Source organism: Scomber scombrus, chromosome 6 (assembly GCF_963691925.1).
Source record: "Scomber scombrus chromosome 6, fScoSco1.1, whole genome shotgun sequence".
NCBI lineage: Eukaryota > Metazoa > Chordata > Actinopteri > Scombriformes > Scombridae > Scomber > Scomber scombrus.
This window is the reverse complement of record NC_084975.1, coordinates 3,721,416-3,743,307: the sequence shown is the minus strand read 5'-3', so window position 1 is coordinate 3,743,307 and position 21,892 is coordinate 3,721,416. Positions and strand designations below refer to the sequence as shown.

General features: G+C 38.2%; 1 protein-coding gene across 1 annotated transcript; it reads left to right on the top strand.

Annotated features, from left to right (window-relative positions):
- Positions 1–783: 783 nt before the first annotated feature.
- On the top strand, positions 784–21,038 carry LOC133981657 (fibroblast growth factor receptor substrate 2-like). The gene is made up of 7 exons (XM_062420463.1): positions 784–1,297; positions 11,141–11,229; positions 11,486–11,577; positions 14,307–14,493; positions 18,040–18,174; positions 19,237–19,391; positions 19,520–21,038. Exons 3-7 carry the CDS (start codon positions 11,512–11,514, stop codon positions 20,567–20,569), a joined length of 1,593 nt encoding a protein of 530 aa, XP_062276447.1. The 5' UTR covers positions 784–1,297; positions 11,141–11,229; positions 11,486–11,511; the 3' UTR covers positions 20,570–21,038.
- The last annotated feature ends 854 nt before the right edge of the window (positions 21,039–21,892 follow it).

Sequence of the window (21,892 nt, the reverse complement as noted above, 5' to 3'; positions counted from 1 at the left end):
ATATTCTCAGTGTATCAAATATGATACAAAACAAAACTCATAGATGCAAAATATTATTTAATTTAATCTTTTTTAATTACTTGTCAGAAGGTCTTTTTTATTAATTTTAATTTCCTGGCAATTATTTGATGCTTTATGGGTTAATCACATGTTTAAACTAACTAAAAACTTAACTGAAATTAAAAAAAGCAAATTTAAAGCAAAACTAGATAATAAAAAAATAATGTCAAAAACGATAATAATAATCCTGCTGTGTGTGTGTGTGTATGGTGACATATCGTGAAGCATTTCTAATGGAAATTTCAAAACTAGGCTATAATAACCCTGTGAAGGAATGTGAGAGACAAGAAAAATCATCCTCTCTGTAACAGTTTAACTCTTTTTTGCCTTTTTTTGGCTTCATGTGAATATTATATTGTGTGTGTAGCAAAACTAGTCAATTCCACAAAATAAAAACTAAACTAAAACTACTTAACCACATGTTAAACTAACTAAAAACGAAACTGAAATTTAAAAAAAGAGCAAAACTAAAAAAACAAATAATGTAAAAATGTCAAAACTATAATAATAACCCTGCTGTGTGTGTGTGTGTGTGTGTGTGTGTGTGTGTGTGTGTGTGTGTGTGTGTGTGTGTGTGTGTGCATGGTGACATATCGTGACGCATTTGTGTGTGGGTGTTTGAATAAAACAAGTAATTATGTTTTCTGTGTTAGTCATTCATTATGTGTCCCTCTGCAGGGAGAGGCCCCTGCTGGCTGCTCCCAAAAAAAAAAAAAAAAAAAAACCACACCAGCTGCGCATGCGCCGTGCCACCACATTGAGCCTGCTGAACTCTCGGAAGTTTAGCCAAGTTGCAGAGATTTTAGCATCGGCGAGACTCGAGCAAAACAGGCTTATTTTAGGGTGAAAAAAGTGCGTTAGGACGACATCGCACACCGAGTAGTAAACCATGGAGGATTACCGATGGATTTAAATCGTTTTTTGTCGTTTAATTCACGCTAAAACCGGCGTTAGACACCTTTGAAAAGAAGTTGTGATTGTTTTTTTTTGGCGCTCTGTGTAGCAGCAGCAGCAGCAGCAGCAAAAAGAGAGAGAGAGAGAGTGAGAGAGTGAGAGAGAGAGGGGGAAAGGAAAAGATGGAGGATCTGCTGGTGTAGCAGCTAAAGCTAGCGTCGTTTCTTTTCTTTTTTCTTTTTTTTTTTGGAGGAGAGAGAAAGAAAAAAGAGAGAAAGAAAGAGAGGAGCCGCTTCACTTAACGTCTGTCCGGGAAAAGTTTGGATGCTTTAATTCACCAACGGTAAGTATAGCTTCTTTAAATATGTGGTTTATTTACATTACAAGTGAGAAAGAGAGAGAGAGAGGGAGAGTGAGTGAGTGTGTGTATGTGTGTGTATATGTGTGTGTGTGTGTGTGTGTGTGCTAACTGGGGTAGCATAGGAGCTAATTAGTGTAGCTAGGGAGAGAGAGAGGTCAGCTAGCTCTCTGTGCTAACTAGCTGCCATTACACTATCACACCACACTGAAAGAGCGAGAGAGACACTGAAAGAGAGAGATAGACACACTGAAAGAGAGAGAAAGACAGACACACACACAGAGACAGACACACACACACACACACACACATAGAGACAGACACACTCATAGAGAGAGAGGGACACACTGAAAGAGAGACAGAGACACACACATATAGAAAGAGAGAGAGAGACATACATAGACACACACACATAGAGACACAGAGACACACACATAGAGACACAGAGACACACACATAGAGACACACACACACACACACAGAGACACACACACACACAGAGAGAGAGAGAGACACACATAGACACACACACATAGAGACACAGAGACACACACACACACATAGAGACACACACAGAGAGAGAGAGAGAGAGACACACATAGACACACACACACATAGAGACACAGAGACACACACATAGAGAGACACACACACACACACACATAGAGAGAGAGAGAGGTCAGCTAGCTCTCTGTGCTAACTAGCTGCCATTACACTATCACACCACACTGAAAGAGGGACAGAGAGAGAGGAATGAATGTTAAAGTTACTCCAAACTAAAGCCACAGCTGTAGTTAACTAGTCCAAACTTGTATAAGTTAGTTAGCGGCTCCCTTTGGTGTGTGTCTTTTTTTTGGGGGGGGGGTGGGGGGGGGGTTTATTTGACTCCCTGAGCAGCTCGTCCTGGTAAACACCCATACATGGTTAACTGGGGAAACACACTGCTCACACACACACACACACACACACACACACACACACACACACACACACACACTGTGTAAGGACCTTTTTACTAGTTACTGGAAAGTGATAGTGAAAACTAAAGAGTTACCCTGCCCCCAATGTGTGTGTGTGTGTGTGTGTGTCCACCCACACACACACACACACACACACACACATAGACTTAATTAAACCTGCAATCACAAGGCATGCTCAACAAGCCTGAAATGATATTAGTGATTAAAACTGGTTAAGCTAATAGGTAATAATTTGGTGTATCATATGGCATAACTGTATGGCAACTATTAGAGCTACTAGATATTAAAGGATGAGTTCACAGTTTTTTCCAAGTGTCTTAAATCAACAGTCAGATGCTCAAATCAACAGTGAAACATGTTTTTCCTCTCTGTAATCATTCCTCCTGTTCATACTGACTATTAAAAGTCTTGTGTTTTTAGTGTAAAAATGCATCTAAAAGTGGAAAAAGAAACTGTATTTATACTCAAAATACTTCCTCTTATCTGTGTTTGTGCAGTATTTGTACAATAGAGGATAGTTTTACCTCATTCCTCAAATTTAAACAATCTCAAAGCAGTTTATGAATTAAATAACATGTTAGTTTTTACTGTTGACAGCTTATAGTGTCACTTAAATCTTAAAGGATGAGATCGCAATTTTCCAAGTGTCTTAAATCGACAGTCAGATGCTCAAATCAACAGTGAAACATGTTTTTTTCTCCAAGCTGTAATCATTCCTCCTGTTCATACTGACTATTTAAAGATCCTACTTCACATGTGCTTTCAGTGTAAAGTGATGTCCACATAGTCATTTAGTGTAAAAATGCATCTAAAAGGTTGAAAAAGAAACTTAATTTATACATAAAATACTTTTTTCTTATGTGTTTGTGCAGTATTTGTACAATAGAGGATAGTTTTACCTCATTATTCCTCAAATTTAAACAATCTAAAAGCAATATATGAAAAATAACACATTGTTTTTTTACTGTTGACAGCTCATAGTCTTATTTAAACTTTAAAGAATGAGTTCACAATTTTTTTCAAGTGTCTTAAATCAACAGTGAAACATGTTTTTCCTCGCTGTAATTATTCCTCCTGTTCATACTGACTATTAAAAGATCCTCCTTCACATGTGCTTTCAATGTAAAGTGATGGAGGACATTTAAAAGTAGATGCTGAAGCTTCTATTGAGCTTCATCAGTGTGAGTTAGTCATATCAAGTGGATATCTGACACATTTACAGTCTTTTTAGCATCAGATTCCCTCTTTGTGTTTCCCTGTTGAGCTGTGGTGGAAATTTAGAAACAACAAGTCAAATCCTAGTATGTGGATGGACTTGAGGGATTGTAAAGAACCACTGTAATGAAAACTATATGGCCCCGCTTCCTTATTTCTTAATCCTGTGTCCCTATGCACATTTTTCAGTTTACTTATCTTGTTTTTTTGCCAATTATATGTCAAATATTTATATATTTTTTAAGTGTTTTTTTTACATCAGAATTCTTGTCCTTCCTCTTCCTGTAAAATGGTTTCAAAAGTTTGATGATTCATCTTGAACTCAGGGGTGTTTACAAAAAAAAATAATCGCCCAATCAAATGTGACTTTAGGGGTGACGAGCTAACCTCACCCGTCATATAAAACCACACTTGACCGCTCGTGGGTCGTAGTAGCTAGAAGAAGCAGTATGGGGAAAGAGAGAGATGGGGAAGAGATGTGTGTGTGTGTGTGTGTGTGTGTGTGTGTGTATGTGTGTGTGTGTGTTTAGATATCAGTGGGCAAAAACTTTCCATAACAGTGTTTGGAGTTTGAGGTTTAATTCATTCATTCTCCTCTTCGTCCTCCATTGGGAAATACATAACAGCACTGAAGCTAAAGATGCTATCACTTTGTCCAAATTTGCATACTATACTAGTTAGTACATATACTCAATATGTGTACTATCGTTCAACATAGTTTTGTGTAAATAAACAGTATTGTGTGTCTTTTCGTCACTTCCTGAGAGCCTCCTTGCCAGTTAAGAGGCACGTAACCAGTGCCAACCATTATGTCTGAACTAATTTAAAAAGAATATATTGAGCCTAGTGAAGTAAAACTATAAACTTACACTTAAATTGAAGCTTTATTGATGTTAAGCCTTCGTCGCTGTGCGTCATTGTCTGTTATGGTTTTGTTGTTTTTGTCGTCACTACTGCATTGCATTGTGGGATGTTAATGTCGATGTTGTGTCCAGTACACGCATACTGTAATATATCTTCGTAAATAGTTTGCAATTTATTGGTTTCATACTACAGTTTAATCTAACGTACTGTTTTAGTACACTAAAATAGCATGTTAGATGGACTTTTAATTTGAAATGACGGCTTTTAATTTGAAGCAGATACAGGAAGTGGCAACACTCAGCTGACCAATGGTGTAACTTCATCACCCAGTCATAGACATTTGCGGATTACAAGTCCGGACAAAAAGAGGGACTTTGGTACTAAAAACACTGTAACGTTGAAACATAGAAGACTTGATTTGACTTATTTGGACGACTGAAGCTTCATATTAGCTTCAGATTCATTTTGTCTTCCATCACTTACATTATAAGTGCATTATGAAGGGATCTTCTAATGGTCAGTATGAACAGGAGGAATCATTACAACATGTTCATTTTGGCTCCTGATTGTTGTTTTAAGACAGACTTGGAAAAATTGTGAAACCACCCTTTATAGTTTGTTTATTCTGTCCAACAATCCTGAAACTTAACTGACACATGAGCTGAAAGAAAAACAAACATCTCAAATATTTAAAAAGCTGAAGGTTTTTTTCATTGTTTGTGCCTGTCAGTAAACTGCTGCTGATTAATCAATATGTGACTGAAGAGAAAATGACGTGTCCTCTGATGTCAGTTTTATACACTGAGTATCTTTTTTGGTCTTTGGACTGTTGTTGTTTAATTTAAATAATCTACTTGTGCTGCAATTAATGCTTATTTTAATTATCAATATTACAGTTATTTTCTATATGAAGCTTTTTGGTCTACAAAGCTTTGGAAAATAGAGAAAAAAACATCCTTAACAACTTCCCAGAACCCAAAGTTACTTCTTTTTAAAGTCTCTTTGAGTCCAAAACACAGATTTTACATTCACAATAATCTTAACACAAAGAGAAACAGCAAATTTTAGAAGCTGAAATCAGTGAATGTTTAGTTTTATTACCAATTAATTTTCAGATTTGCACATCAATTAATTGACTAATAACTTCAGCTCTATAATCAACAGATTAGTTAATAATACTACAATTCATACAAGTCATCAATTAAAATGAAATGTCTCTGCACTTAACAATTATTGTCATAATCAATGATTTTTTTGTTTATAAAATGTTAAATTGTGAAAAATAATCTGATCTGAATGAATTTTCTGTAAATCGACTCATCGTTGCAGCTCCAGATTTGTTGTATTTCAATACAAACAGGGGTTGATATTAATTAATTTTGATCAATAGAAAATGATTTGACAACAATTGATAGTTTATCAATCAAAACCTCCAAATATCCTCTGCTTATTTAATATCTCCGTTATGTTGTGTTGTTTAATATGTTGTCTAACATTATTATCTTAACATTAGAGGTGCAGCGATTAATCAATTTGTTGCCAACCGTTAAATTAATCACCAGCTATTTTAATAATCAATTTATTGTTTTTCCAAATTCTTTGGTCCTTGCTTCTCAAATGTGAATATTTACTGGTTTCTTTATTCCTTTGTGGCAATAAACATTTGAGGATGTCATTTTGTGTTTTTTGGAAACCGTGATCCACATTGTTCACCGTTTTCTGACATTTTATGGACCAAACAACTTATTGAGATGCAGAACATCATCGATAAATAAATCAATAATGGAAATAATCATAAGTTGCAACCCTACTTAAATATGCGGACTGTTGGTCAAATAAAATAAAACATCTGAAGACATTTTTCAGTGTTATATAACATTTTATTGGCTAAATACCCAATCAATTAATAGGAAAAATAATGAACAGAGTTATTAACAATGAGATATAAGTGGTATATGCAGCTCTTCAATCAACTCTTAAACTAAACTATTAACTACTTAACTACAACTAGGGATGAGTATCAATAAGATTTTATCAATACAGAAACTGCTTTTTCGATACCAATACTTATCAAACCTTTTATTGATTGATTTAACAGTTATTCATTTACAAACATACGTAAATTCGTCCTGAGTGAGTAACAACACGTTTTTATTACGATTAAAGCCAATTGGGAGAAAAATAGATGTTATTCACGTACTAGAAACAAGCCAATACATGCTAACTATGCTACGTCACTTGCGGTTGATACCTAGTGTTGCTGACATTAGATATCAAACCAAAACCAGAGACTGTATCGCAGTAAGTTGCTGTGAGCTGTAAATTCATCATTTCTAAACAGAAGGTAGAAGATAACGTTATCTCAGGGTCTGACAAGCCCAGGCGAGGCCTCTGGTCTTATGGGCTGATCTCCTTCTCCCGCCTCCATGTATGACTCACCCTGGTCGGCTCGGCAGTGTAGCGTCGTCATCATCTTCTTTGAATTTTTTCAGCTTTTTAAGGTGCGTTACCACCACCTAAGCCAGCTATGTTGGAATGAATTAAAGTTACATAAATGCCGATAGCAGCACCGTTTTTCCAGGAATGTGAATGTATTTTCGGTACTAACCTAGTCTCGAAAATCTCTATGTACCAAAGTCTGTTTTTTGTTGTTTTCTTTCAAACTAAGACCCCTAGGACCCTCGGTACCAATTTAGTACCAGTTCTTGATACCCATCTCTAGTTTTAACGCTGTGTTTGCCCATGAACCTGTTAGTATTTTCAGTATTAACCTAGTCTCGTGATAGCAAACATTGTAAATCTATGTCTACCGAAGTTTGAAGATCTTTAAATGCACTGTAGCATTTAGAAATAGCGGCGACAACGGCCGCTGACAAACCTAGACCCCTAGTGCCCTCAGTACCAATTTAGCACCGGTTCTTGATACCCATCTTGAGTTTTAACGCTGTGTTTGTCCAGGAACCTGTTTGTATTTTCAGTACTAGCCTAGCCTTGCAATAGCAGATATCGTAAATCTCCGCCAACCAAAGTAAGAGGATTTTTAAATGCATGGTAGTTGCATTTAGAAATAGCCGCTTACAACCCTTGACCCTGTATCGTCACCCCAATATGAAGGGCCGCCCTAATGACTTTGGATTGGTTCTGCAATACAGGGTTTTTTAGCTCTCTTTGTTGTAATTGTTTTTACCCAGTTTTAACTACAAAACCTGAGAGATTGTCCTCATTCTCTATGAAGGAAGTGTTTATAGATTGATCTGTGAGTCTAGTACTGACCAGTCAGGACCAATTTAGCACCGATTCTTGATTCTCATCCTTGGTTTTAACGCTGTATTTGTCCGAGAACTTGTTGGTATTTCCAGTACTAACCTAGCCTTGTAATATCAGACCTTGTAAATCTCTGCCTACTGAAGTCTGGGGATTTTTAAATGCACGGTAGTAGTTGCTTTTACATACAACCACTACCACACCTACGTCCCATGTCATCGTCCCAATATGAAGGGCTGCTCTAAAGACAAAGACTTTAGACTGGTTCTGCAATACAGGTTTGTGAAAACTCGTGTTGTTTCCTGAGAGATTGTTCTCAGTCTCTATAAGCAAAGTGTTAAGAGTCTGACCTGTTAGTCAAATCCTGCCAGTCAGGAACTGGTACCAATTTAGTACCAGCACTCGATACCCATCCCTAAATTTAACGCTGTGTTTGTACAGTTTCGGTACTAACCTAGTCCTGCGATACCAGACATCAGAAATCTCCACCTACCAAAGTCTGAGGATTTTTAAATGCATGGTAGTATATGCATTTAGAAACAGCTGCTAATAAACCTGCACCCCATCTCAACACCCTAAAGACCCTGGATTGGTTCTGCTATACAGTCCCCAAGTTTTAACAATGAAACCTGAGAGATTGTCTTTAGCCTCTGTGAGCAAAGTGTTCGGTTCAGTCAGGTTCTTGATATCCATCCCTTAGTTTTAACGCTATGTTTAGGAAGCTCTCAGTACTTCGGTACTAATCTAATCTTGTGATACCAGATAACGGAGATCTAAATGCACAGTAGTTGCATTTAGAAACAGCTGCTAATTAACCTTCTCCTTATCCCCTACACCTCAATATGAAAGTCTTTGGATTGGTTCTTTAATACAAGGTTTTTTAAAACTCTCCAATGGTTTCCACCCAGTTTTAACAACAAAACATGAGAGATTGTCTTCAGTCTGACCAGTGAGTCCAGTACTGACCAGTCAGGAACTGGGACCAACTTACTACTGGTTCTTGATGCCCATCCATAGTTTTAACGCTGTTTAGTTTCCACATTTGTAGTCCTAAAACAATCCGTTGATCAACAGAAGGTTTATCGGCAACTATTTTGACAATGGATTGTCATGTTTTTAATGTAGAAAATTGAAACATAAATTGACGGGTCTGAGCTTCAGATCTGGTTCCTGATGTGAATATTTGCCTGCTGTCGCTCTATCTTGGTATCAAAGCTAGAAACTAGGAACTATGTTGTAGTAGTAAACTATGATAGTATCTTATGTATTGCTTCACAAGATGTCTGAAGACTTTTATCTTGGACTTTAACAAAGCTGTTATTGACATTTTCACTACTTTCCTTCAGTTTGTAAACCAAAGGAGAAAATAAAGTTCACATTACAGGGTCTGAAATAAATGATGGTCCGGGGTCATTATAAGTTTAATCAAGCCAAGTTGATCAGTCACGGGTTAAAATACCTTTTAAACACAGTCTTTCTGGTAGAGTGTCATCATCTATCACACTCATGTTCATAGATAGATACTTTATTTATCCTTTGTAGGAAATTGTTTGGTTTAAAGCAGGTACGTCCACACTTAAGACATCCGACAGACGTAACATCACATAGAAACACATCTCTAACTATCCAATGGGTATCATCGTATTGTCAGGAAGCTTCTGCTCTTATTATATCTTAACATTTCTGCAGGTCTCTCAACGTTATCTCAGTTATTGACATAAGAGTTAATTATCAAGTTATATTACATGTTATACTACATTAATTAGATTTAGAGCTGCAATGATTCATCAATTGGCCAATCGACTAAGAATTATTCTGCAACTATTTTGATAATAGATTCATTGTCTTGATCGTTTTTAAAGTTAAAAATAACTGTTCCGAGTTTCTCAAATGTGAAGATTTATTTGTCTTTTATGTCGTTAACTTTGACTGCTGGTTAGAAAAAACAACTAAATTGAAGACTTCACCTTTTGATTGATGGAAAATGTATCAACAACTATTTCGATAATGATTGTATTCAGTTCTTAAGAAAATACGCCAAAAACCTTCATCAGATTTGATGATTTAATGCTTTTCTTTATCAAATATGAAAGTAAATTGAATGTCTTTGTGTTAAAAGCTGTTGATCAAACAAAAACACTGTTTTTAACTCTGGGAAATTACTTGTTTAGTTAGTATTTTTCACTGTTTCTGACATTTTATAGACAAAACAGTTCCTTACTCCTCAGATTAATCAATAATTAAAATCATAATTTGTCATATGTAATTTACTGTAATATATAATATTTTGGGGGTTTTAGTCTTTTGATTGGACTAAACAAACCTTTGAAATTATAACTCATATTTTTCAGTATTTTCTGACATTTTATAGACAAAAAAGTCCATCAGTAAATTAAGAAAACGATCCTCAGATTAATCAATAAGTAAAATAATAAGTTGTTGCGTTCCCGCACACATTTGTACATTTCTAAATGTACCAGCTTCCCTCCAACAACCTCCGACAGTAACTGATGAAGTTTGCTGCAGGCTGAAATGTCATCAAATATACAAACTGTAGATTTCACAAGTCACTTGCTCACTCATGTTTAGAGCTTGACTCATATTTCTAGCAAAAAAAAAAAGCCAAACAGTCATTATTTCCAGCTTCTTTACTGTGAAGAAAGAAGCTGTTTTTGGTCATATGACAATACATTTATTATAATAAAAAAATGTTTTGGGTTTCGTCTTTTGATCGGACAAAACAAGACATTTAAAGATATTTAAAAGCACATTTTTCAGTATTTTCTGACATTTTAAAGACAAAACGGTTCATCAGTTAACCAAGTAAATAACCTTTTAGATTAATCAGTAATTAAAATAATAATTTGATACGTTCCTAAACATATTTACGTGTTTGTAAATGTACCGGATGTTGTCTGAACATACAAACTGTTTATAGATTTCACAAGTCCTCTCAGTTTGACTCATATTCTCTAGAGAAAACAAACATTTAACCCTCACATACTGTTCATATTCTGACTCATAAATAGTCTCTACACCAATTCCACGTCAGTCATTACTACATGTTTGATTAGTTTTATGGGAAAAAAGACATCCACAATCAATATTTTATAGAATATGATGAATACAACATATTTTAATGCTGATTTTTGATTTTTTTTTAAATAACACAGGTCAAATTTGTACTTTTGCATATATAAAAATGTGTATCAGCTGCACAAAAATAAGAAAATGAAGCTTTTAATTTCCATAGTTGTATCCTGTGGTCCACATTAGAAAAAGTCTGGTTAAAATAAATGTTTATATGGTGTTTTTAAAGTTCTTACATGTAAAAAATAGGTCAAATTTCACCCTGAACAGTATATTTAAGAGTTAAATACATCACTTTTACACATATTTTTCAGTATTTTCTGACATTTTACACCTCGAATGATTGAATTTGTCAATCAGGAAATGAATGAATAGATGAATCAATAATGAAAATATTTTGTTTGTTTGTTTTTAGAAGTGCAGTTCATGTGTGCAGAGCAACAAAAGCATGAGTGTCCCTCGGGCTCTGAGGATGGGACCAGGGCTACTGGAGGCAGGATCTAGGTGAGCTAAAAACACCTACACCTACACACACGTACACACACACACACACACACACACACACACACACGTACACACACACACACACACGTACACACACACACACACACACACGTACACACACACACGTACACACACACACACACACACACACACACACACACACACACACACACACACACGTACTTGCTTCCCTATCAGCGGTCGTGTAAGTTTTCTCTGGGCTCTCTACATGTTTGTCTTTGTTTGTCTCCCCCAGACATCAGATGGTGCTCTGAAGAAGCCATGGGTAGCTGTTTAAGCTGTCCAGAGAAAGAGTCAATTCCAGATAATCATCAAAGTAAATTCAAGGTGAGTTTCGTGCCTCAGCGTGCCCCGACAGCGACCTCGGAGTCAGGAGGAGTCTGTCAACACACACCCTGGATTATTCACTAATGACTGCGGTCGGGGAGCGTTTCACAAACCCCGGCTCGTTACTCTTTCTCAATCTCCCCCCCGAGTGTTTTTTTTTTTTTCTTTCTTTCTTTTTTGTCTCACGGCGCTTCACCTCAACAGGAATGAATGTTTTCTTATTGTCTCATTTTGCTTCAGTCGATGTCTGTGGGTTGTTGTTTTTTTTTTTAACACCCACGCAGTTAAAGAGGAGTTGAAAGAGTTCATGTCTCTGCCTCTTTTTTTCCCTTTTTTTTTTTTAAAGAGATTTTAATGAATAGTTTAGTTTATTTATTCAAGCATGGTAAAAATAACAAAATAGAAATGACAACAAAATTTTAGATGAATAACAAAATAACAACCATTCAGTGTTGGTAAAGTCCCTCTAGTCCCACTGTTTACACCTTCTTCTTTTTTTAAACTCTACCAATCAAATCAAAGCCAAAAGAAACATTAAAAACAGCACAAGAGAATAAAAGTTGTCGTCTTCTTGAATAATTACAAAAAACAAGGTGAAAATATGTAATAATTTAATCCGATTGACTGATTTTAAACTTGTCAATAACTCATCTGTGAACTGAACTTATGTATTTATTTATTTTATTCACTTTATTTAATAGGAAGAATGTAAATGAACACAGTATCACTTCCACTCCTTATAAACAAGTTAACCCTCCTGTCGTCTTTTTGTTTGACTGTTCATAAAACATAAGATATAAATTATCACCCAATTCTGTGATAGACCTTTTTAGCCAACGTCACTCCGCCTTATTACCACAGCTTTTACACTTATTTAGGCAAGGCAGTTTTATTTATATAGCGCATTTCATACACAGTGGCAACTCAATGTGCTTTACATAAAACAAACATTTAACAGAAAAAATTGAAAAAACAAGGAATTTGAGATATAAAAATAAAACCCAATCATCCAACACATACATACCCCCCCCCCCCCCCCCCACACACACACACACACTAATAATAAAGACAAAGTACAGAAACATAGAAAGAGAGAGAAATAAAATACTATAATAGAGCATTAAAAATAAGATTGCAGCATAAAATAATGATTTGATTTAAAATCATTAAAAGGACATAGAGTGTAAATGAAAGATTAAAAGTTAAAGTGCTTTGAAATAAAGAGCTCAATCATAAGCACAGGAGAAAAGAAGTGTTTTTAACCTGGATTTAAAAATATTCACAGTTGGGGCTGATTTCAGTTCTGCCGCTTATTTAAAAAGAAAAAAAGATGGTCAATAGGCCTCATTTAAATTTACATTATACCTCATTTTTGAGTTAACCCTTGTTGTCCTCTCGCTATTGCTAGTTTCCAACTCCAGCTGCTAGTTCGGCTTTTAGTAACAATAAAAAAAATTTTGTTTACAAGTTTACAAAAAAACTTACAGCTCAGATTTAGCTTCAGCAAGCCTTTGACACTTTTATTAAAAACCTTTTAATATCTTGAGTTATTTTTATTTCTGTCTGTAGTTTGAGAGCCTATTATGAAAAGGGCTGGACTGCCCAATGGAGGTCTAACACCGATTATACAGTTACTACTTGTGTTGCTGGTGATCCTTCTACTATTCTGCCTGCTGAAAAACTTTAATAGAATAACAATAATAAGGATAGAATAATAATAATACTGCTTTACAACAAAATAAATTACATAAATAAAGTCCTTTACATTAAAAAAAGACCTAAAAGGAACATTTCTTATTCTTATTATTGAACCCCTGGTGATTCTACTGCTATTCTACTATTATCTAATAATAGTTTTTTCTTAATTTTTTACACAGAAATAACAAATATTTGCTGTTTTCAGCTACTTGGAGGTTTTGATTTGCTGTTTTTTTCATTTGTCAGAGATGATAATTCTCTGATAAGTATTTAGTCGAACAAAACAATCAAACTGAAGACATCGATGTGGATACTGAAAAATTGTGGATGCCATTTTTTCCCCAAGCATTTTATTGACTAAATGATTAATAAAGAAAATAAAGAGCAAATTAATTATATATGAAAATAGTAGTTGCAGCTCAAGTTTAGTTTAGTTTAAATGTTTGTAGCATCGAGTCAAGCTAAATAATAGGCCTTTAAAAAATGATGCATACAAATAAACAGATATAATAATGATCAGTGTGTAATGTGTTAGTGTCTCATAGTGATGAACCTACAAAGAATTATCAGCGACTCTGCAGCTTCCTCTCAGCTTTACGGAGCTTTATAGTTGAGTTTCAGCTCATTGTTTAGCTGTCCGGCTGCAACTTTTACTGTTTTGGTTCATTCTCAGCGCTCTCATAGCATCGTTTTCAGAATAAAAGTCACTGTACACTACCAGCTGAAACAGACGCAGTTATCTGTAGACTAGCTGGTGAACATAGTGGAGCATTTAGCAGCTTAAAGAGCTCCAGATATTTCCCTCAGGAGTTGGTAGAGAGTAAAAACAGAGCTAAAAGAGAGTGAATATTGGACTTAAGATTCCTAATGAATGATAATGTTGATCAGTAAACTGCTGGATGTGGAAATAAATCCAACATATCAGTTTAAAAGGTGATGAAATGTCAAGTTTGGGGTTTCAAACTAAGAATATTTTATTGTAAATGCTTCAGTTTTAACGTTTTGTGATTTATTTATTTTTTTTAAACCAGGTGATCAACGTGGACGACGATGGGAACGAGCTGGGCTCTGGCGTGATGGAGCTGACCGATGCCGAGCTGGTCCTCCACACCCATCGCCGTGACGACGTCAGGTGGCCTTACCTGTGCCTACGGCGCTATGGCTACGACTCCAACCTCTTCTCCTTTGAGAGCGGCCGACGCTGCCAGACGGGCCAAGGTACGTCCTTGTCTGCTTTATCCTGCGAGTTTATTCTGTTAGGAGGGAGGTGATGATGAAGATGATGATGATGATGATGAAGGCTGTAGCTTTCACTCACATGTTACACAGAGCAGCAGCAGCGTGTTCTGTGGTTTTTATCACAGATTGAGCAGCTCTGGTTTCATGTGTTTGTTGAATCAGAATCAGAGGAATTTGCTTTGGTGTTGTTTTTGTTGTTGTGTGTTTAAAAAATATATAAATACACAAAGTTAAGTTAAGTAATCCAAAATGATCCTTCTGCTCAGCCTGTTTTGGCAGCTGGAAACATGCAGAACGAAATTCAAAAGAAAACAGGAAGTCAGCGAGAGTGTCAACATTTAGTGGATAGTTGTTACAGTTATACATAAACAGGCCTGAAATTAATATGAAGAAGAAGAATAAATGTTGTTGTGGATTGATTTTTTTAAATATATAATATCATTAAGCACTTGCATTACTCATTTTACAGTCTAAGGGCTTACGGTTCAAAGATTTTTATTATTAGTAAAGACTCAATTATAGACAAATATAATATAATAAATGGGTTTTTTTGGTAGTTTACCTTGCGCTGGTGTTCTTGACCTCAAGTTCATCTAATAAATATGCAAAACTGTCACATTTTAGTGTATTTACATCTACATGTTGGAGGTTATGAGCTCCACTTTGTAGCAGATCCGATCCTATAAGAACATGTTGTTAATGCTTCATCCACTACGAGAGGAAAAGTCAGTAGGATTCATCGTCTGTTGTTGAGATGTTTCACTCTGGATAAATACAAAACTAACATATTTATATTAGAGAACACAGATATTAAACCTCCTGTTGTCCTCAGGTCAAGGAAGGACAGGAGGAAGCAATGAAGAAGGGAGGAAAGAAGGAAGGAAAGGAGTAAGGAGGGAGGGAGGGATGAAAGGAAGGAAGGAAGGAAGGAAAGGAGTAAGGAGGGAGGGAGGGAGGAAGGAAAGGAAGGAAGGAAAGGAGTAAGGAGGGAGGGAGGGAGGAAGGAAAGGAGTACGGAGGGTGGGAGGGAGGAAAAGAGGAAGGAAGTAAGGAGAGAAGGAAAGGAGGAAGGAAGGTAGGAAAGAAAGGAAGGATGGAAGGAAGTGAGGATAGAAGTATGGAAGGAGGATGGAGCAAAGAAAGAGGGAAGGAGGGGAAGAACAAAGGAAAAAATTAAAGAAGGGAGGGAGGAAGGAAGGAACAGTCAAAAGAGATGGGGTCAATTTGACCCGAGAGGACGACAGGAGGGTTAAACCTTAGTTCACCTCAAACTAATACGTCAACTCCAACAAATCGACAGACGTTTATATCTCTAAAATCTGAAGCTTGTGTCTCAAATCTCTTCTTCTGTACTTACACTTAATATAGTAGTATGAAAGCATGCAGTGTACTATGAGCCTGATTTACTAAGATCCTAAATAAAAGGTACTAAATTGTGTCTGCAGGGCAACAGATTGTGTGTTTTGCAGGAGATCTACTAAGAATAACTGCACTAATAAAAACAGGTGCAGACAGCAGTATTTAAATGAGGGTTTTGTGTCTTTTATGGAGAGTTTGGACGAGCAGAAAGCACAAAATTAAATGCAGATTTTTTACTTTTACAGGTCAAATTTGTACGTTTGCATAAAAAAACGTGTATCCGCCGAACAAAAATTATTCATTTTATTTCCATTTTTGTTACACTGTGTGTCACATTGGTAAAAGTCTAGCACAAAGAAATGTGTATAGGGTGTTTTTACAGCTGTCAAATTTTAAAACATTTTTTTTTAAGGGTCAAATTTGATCCTGAACAGTATGTGAGGGTTAAAGAAGGTGTCACATTGGGCTTTGGGGGGAATAGTTAATCACCATTTTTTTTTAAAGCTGTTGAGATGTTATTAGATACAGAGCTGAAACCTGCTGGTGGCGCTAGAGAGCAGGTCATGTGACATGTTTGTGGTTCTGCTGCTTTGATCCCACGCTGTCATACGGACGGTGTGCAGACAGTGGGGGGTTTGGGAGGGGGTCAGTAGGTCCGAGGCTTCGGTAAGTCTCCGTGTGTTCCTGTCCCCCCTCCTTCCTCCCCCCAACCAGCCAATACTGTGATCAGACGTCCAGTATTGATTATCACAGTGGTGTGTGTGTGTGTATTTGGTGTGGTGGGACAGGAAGTAAAAGTTAGTGTTGTTTCTCCTTGTGTGAAGTCGCCTGGTTTGTCCCTCGTGTGTTGCCGTAACTGTAGTTTTTTCCCCCTCGGTAGTTCTTCCCTCAGTCTGACGGGGAGCCGAAGCTTCACATAGCTTCTTATTATCGTCATTATTGATCATTCACTGCATGGTTTTGATCTGTAATGATGATTTCTGGTGTTTTAAGTGTTGAAAAGGGTTTAATTTAATTCAATATTTATTATAATTAAAGGTTATAAATTGCTAAAAATGAAGATCTAACATTGGTAAGATCTGTGTTTTTCCATGTAGTTTAATGATCAGTCGAAAATTAACTATTTTAATAAGTTATTAAACATTTAAGTAATTTATTCTTAAAGCAAAACGGTCAAAAATGTGAAGATTTGTGGGTATTTTTTTGTCTTACACAAAATTAGACTGAATATTTTGAGTTTTGGAGCTTTGTTCTGACAAAAAAAACTCAAATAAATCAATTTGAAGGCGTCACGTTGGGTTTAAGAAAATGTTAAAGGACATCGTCGCTATTTTTTAATTTTTTATAAATGAGTTGAGACAATAATTGACAGATTAGTGATGAGGTTAATGATTATTATCATCAATTTATCTGTAATTTAAAAAAAAAAAGTGTATTAAATGCCATAAAATGTATTAAGGTCCAGAGTTTTTGTCTTCAAATCTTTTATCTTCACCAACAGAACCAAAAAATCTGTTTATAATGATATAAAACAGAAATGCATTAAATCATCATATTGGACACATTTCTTTCATAATTTTTTGCTTTTATGAACACTTAAAACTATTTAATTATCAAAATTGGTAGAGATTTTTTCTATCGAATCATCATTTTAGCACTAAAAACGAAAATAATCAACTTTATTTGCAACCTTAGAAGCCAACAAATGCAGAATTATGTATTTAATCTGATATAAAAACAGAATAAAGTTGTTAAACTGTTTAAAATACATTAGATTTCTGTTTATTAACTCTTCATTATAGCAGCAATACAACCGAGTCTAAAAGATAACTTCAACTAAAATATATTTGTAGTTTTATATTTTTATGTGCTGTAATTAAACGTTCATGTGGAGTTTTTTTTTTTAGACGATAAATCTGTAGTTGAGTTTCCATCTCTCACCTTTCAGCAGCTTTGTGCCACATTCTGACTGATTGTGTAGAAAGTTCTCAGAGACGCTCGTATCTCTCCTCCTTTCTCCTCAACATGTTCTCTGTTTTCTCTGGTTTTAGTTTGCAGAGTGAACTTCATGGTTTCTGGTAATTGATGTATATCTAAGAGAAGTTTGTCATGTTATTGTAATAGAGCAGAGTGTTAAGAGTGTTGTTGTGTCTGTGGTGTGTTCAGGTATCTTCGCCTTCAAATGTTCCCGAGCCGAGGAGATTTTCAACATGCTGCAGGAGGTGATGCACAGCCACAGCATCAGCGTGGTGGAGGAAGCAGTGCTGGAGCCCAACCACCAGGCCGCACACACTCCTGCAGGTATACACACACACACACACACACACACACTCCTGCAGGTGTACACACACACCTTACACACACTCCTGCAGGTATACACACACCTTACACGCCTCACACACACACACACACACTCCTTCAGGTATACACACACCTCACACACACTCCTTCAGGTATACACACACCTCACACACACTCCTTCAGGTATACACAAACCTCATATACACTCCTGCAGGTATACACACACCTCATACACACTCCTGCAGGTATACACACACCTCACCCACACTCCTGCAGGTATACACACACCTCATACACACTGCTGCAGGTATACACACCTCACACACACTCCTGCAGATATACACACACCTTACACACACTGCTGCAGGTACACACACACACCACACACTCCTCCAGGTATACACACACCACACACACACTCCTCCAGGTATACACACCTCACACACACTCCTGCAGGTATACACACCTCACACACACTCCTGCAGATATACACACACCTTACACACACTGCTGCAGGTACACACACACACCACACACACACTCCTCCAGGTATACACACACCACACACACACTCCTCCAGGTATACACACCACACACACACACACAGGTATACACACACTTCATACACACTCCCGCAGAAATACACACACACAGGTATACACCCACACACTCCTGCAAGTATGCACACACCTCATACACACTCCTGCAGGTATACACACCTCACACACACTCCTGCAGATATACACACACCTTACACACACTGCTGCAGGTACACACACACACCACACACACACTCCTCCAGGTATACACACCACACACACACACACAGGTATACACACACTTCATACACACTCCCGCAGAAATACACACACACAGGTATACACCCACACACTCCTGCAAGTATGCACACACCTCATACACACTCCTGCAGGTATACACACACACACTCCTCACACACACTCCTGCAGGTATACACACGTTCCTGCAGGTATACACACAATCTATACATGAATACTTCAGATATTAAAGCGCATGTATCTCCCTTTGTGTGTGTGTGTGTAGCTCTTGGGTACTCGGTGCCAAACGGTGGGACCCGGATCCCCTCTGTGGGCGAGGCCCCGTCTCACCCCTCCACCCGCCACCCGTCTGTGGCGAGCACCCGTCTGCCCTCTGTGGGAGAAGAGTCCACTCATCCTCTGCTGGTGGCTGATGAAGCGGTAAGATGTAGTACAGACAGTAGTTCTGACTGTAGTACTGATTGTAGTATTTTCATCTCCATGTAGTAACAGTATCACAGTGTTATTGTACCATTATTATATATTTAATGCTGTTTTTGTCCCCTCAGGTTCACACCTATGTAAACACTACGGGGCTCCTGGAGGAGCAGCCGAGCCCGCTGACCGTCACCACACCGCTGGAGAGTCCCACCTCTCCCCAGTGTCAGTGCCCGCCAACCCCACCGCCTCCTCCCAGGGTCCGCACCGAGCCGCCGGCCCTGCCCCCGCAGACGGAGCCCCAGGTGCTGCTGGAGCAGCAGGGCGTGCGCTTCGTGCTGGGCCCCACCCCCGTTCAGAGGCAGCTGATGGAGAAGGAGAAAGAAAAGCGTCAGCTGGAGACGCACGAGGTCGAGGAGCCCCGAGAGACTAACGGCCACACGGAGGAGGCCCCCGCCGAGGCCGAGCCGACCCCCCTACACTCCAACGGCTCCTCGTCCAATCCGGCCACGGCTCCTCGACGCCACCGCCCGCCCCCGCTCACCCCCGACCTGCAGAATGTCAACAACTCGGCCCAGCGGCGCACCGCCCTGCTGGACTACGAGAACCTGCCGGCGCTGCCGCCGGTGTGGGAGGCGAGGAAGCCGAGCTCGGAGGAGGAGGAGAACTGCAACCTGAAAACGCCGTCGCTCAACGGCTACAACCACCAGCAGCACAGTCTGCTGCACCACTCCTACTCCCACCCGCTGTCCGCCGCCCTCGAGTGCTCGCACAACTACGTCAACACCGAGAACGTGTCGACGGCGCCGCTCAGCGCGCACCGGCCCGACACGGCCCGCCGCCGCACCGAGGGCCCCACCATCTTCAACTTTGACTTCCGCCGGCCGGCTCTGCCGGGCCACGCGGAGCCGCCCAAAACGCTCAACTACATCGAGGTGGAGATGGACAACAGCGGCGGCAACAAAGGCGCGTCGGACGGCAGCAACCCCCACACGCCGCGCACCCCCACATCCCCGCTGCCCCCCACGACCCCCACCCGCCGCACCGAGCTCTACGCCCTCATCGACATCGAGCGCACCGCCGCCATGTCCAACCTGCAGAAGGCCCGGCCGCGAGACGACGGGACGTCACGCAAGACGCGGCACAACAGCACGGAGCTGCCCACCAAAAGCACTGTGTGACCCCCTTCCTCTTCCTCCTCCTCTTCCTCCCCCGGCCCCTCCCCCACCTGCTCACACACGTGCTTTTTTTTTCTCACGTACCGAACTTAATTGTCCACAGCGGAGACGACAGGAAGAGACTCAACCCGAGAAAAGTCTTACAATGAGTTACCTGACTTCTTCTTCTGTGGTGATGAACACGTATAGCAGTTTGTTGTTCCTCTGGTGACGTGATACCTCCTCTTCATCGCACAGAGCGTGGCGGTGAAGATGATGATGATGACGATGATGATTATGATGATGATGATGATGATGATGACTGCATTCCTCCCTCTCCTCCTTATATGGTACAAATCAGTATTACTGAACAAAGCATTCCATTTAGCTCTTTTTATATGATTCACTACATGCTGCTGTAAGTTCATGGTACACTACATTATGTTTCTGACTATGTACAGTAGATTCTGGCACAATAAATGTCTGTTCTGTTTTTATTTGTACTCTGTGGAGAAGACGACTCGCTTCACTCTTCGTCTGTATGTGTGTGTGTGTGTGTGTGTGTGTGACGGAAGAATCGGTATTGATCGACATCTATCTGTCAAAGGTTTCAGGTCTTTTAATTAGAAATAATTATAAACTTTGATTAGCTTCAATCAATACAAGCTTTTCTCCAGCTGGACAGTTTATATATATAATTGCTTTATAAAGCTTTGTTTAATTATGCAGATTATTGATTATTCATGTAATTAATAGATCAACATCAATACTGAGTGTATGGAAGCAAAGAAAAGTTGAAAAACTAGTTTAAATTAATTTTTTCTTCACAATTTCAGGTCCAAAATGTAAGTTAAAGTTAAAATGATGATTTATTTAACAGGTGACAGGACAGATCTGATCGATTCCTTTAAGATAAGATTGATCGATTGATCTTTTGTAACCTGAATTTTCAAGTTTAAAGTCTTTTAAATTGAGTTTTCATATCTAAACATAATTGAGTCAACAGGATTTTTTTTTTTTACAATTAAGGTTTAAATTAATTAAGGTTTAAAATCTGAAAGTTATTCATGTGAAACCAGATTCAGTCTGTGCACATGCATCAGATTTACCTCATTAAGATACTGGATTAAATTTGTGTCATTATGAACAAAAATCTCCCACTAATTAAAAAAAAAAAAGTATAAATTTAAATATAAATAAATCATTTTATAGTAACTTTTTATTGTTTTTGGCAATACTTGTAAACATAACTACAACGTGAAATACTCAATATCAGTATATTCAGTATATCAGTAAAAATAGGAATGAAATGGGCTAGTAGATACAGTTGGTTTAGTTTTTATTAAC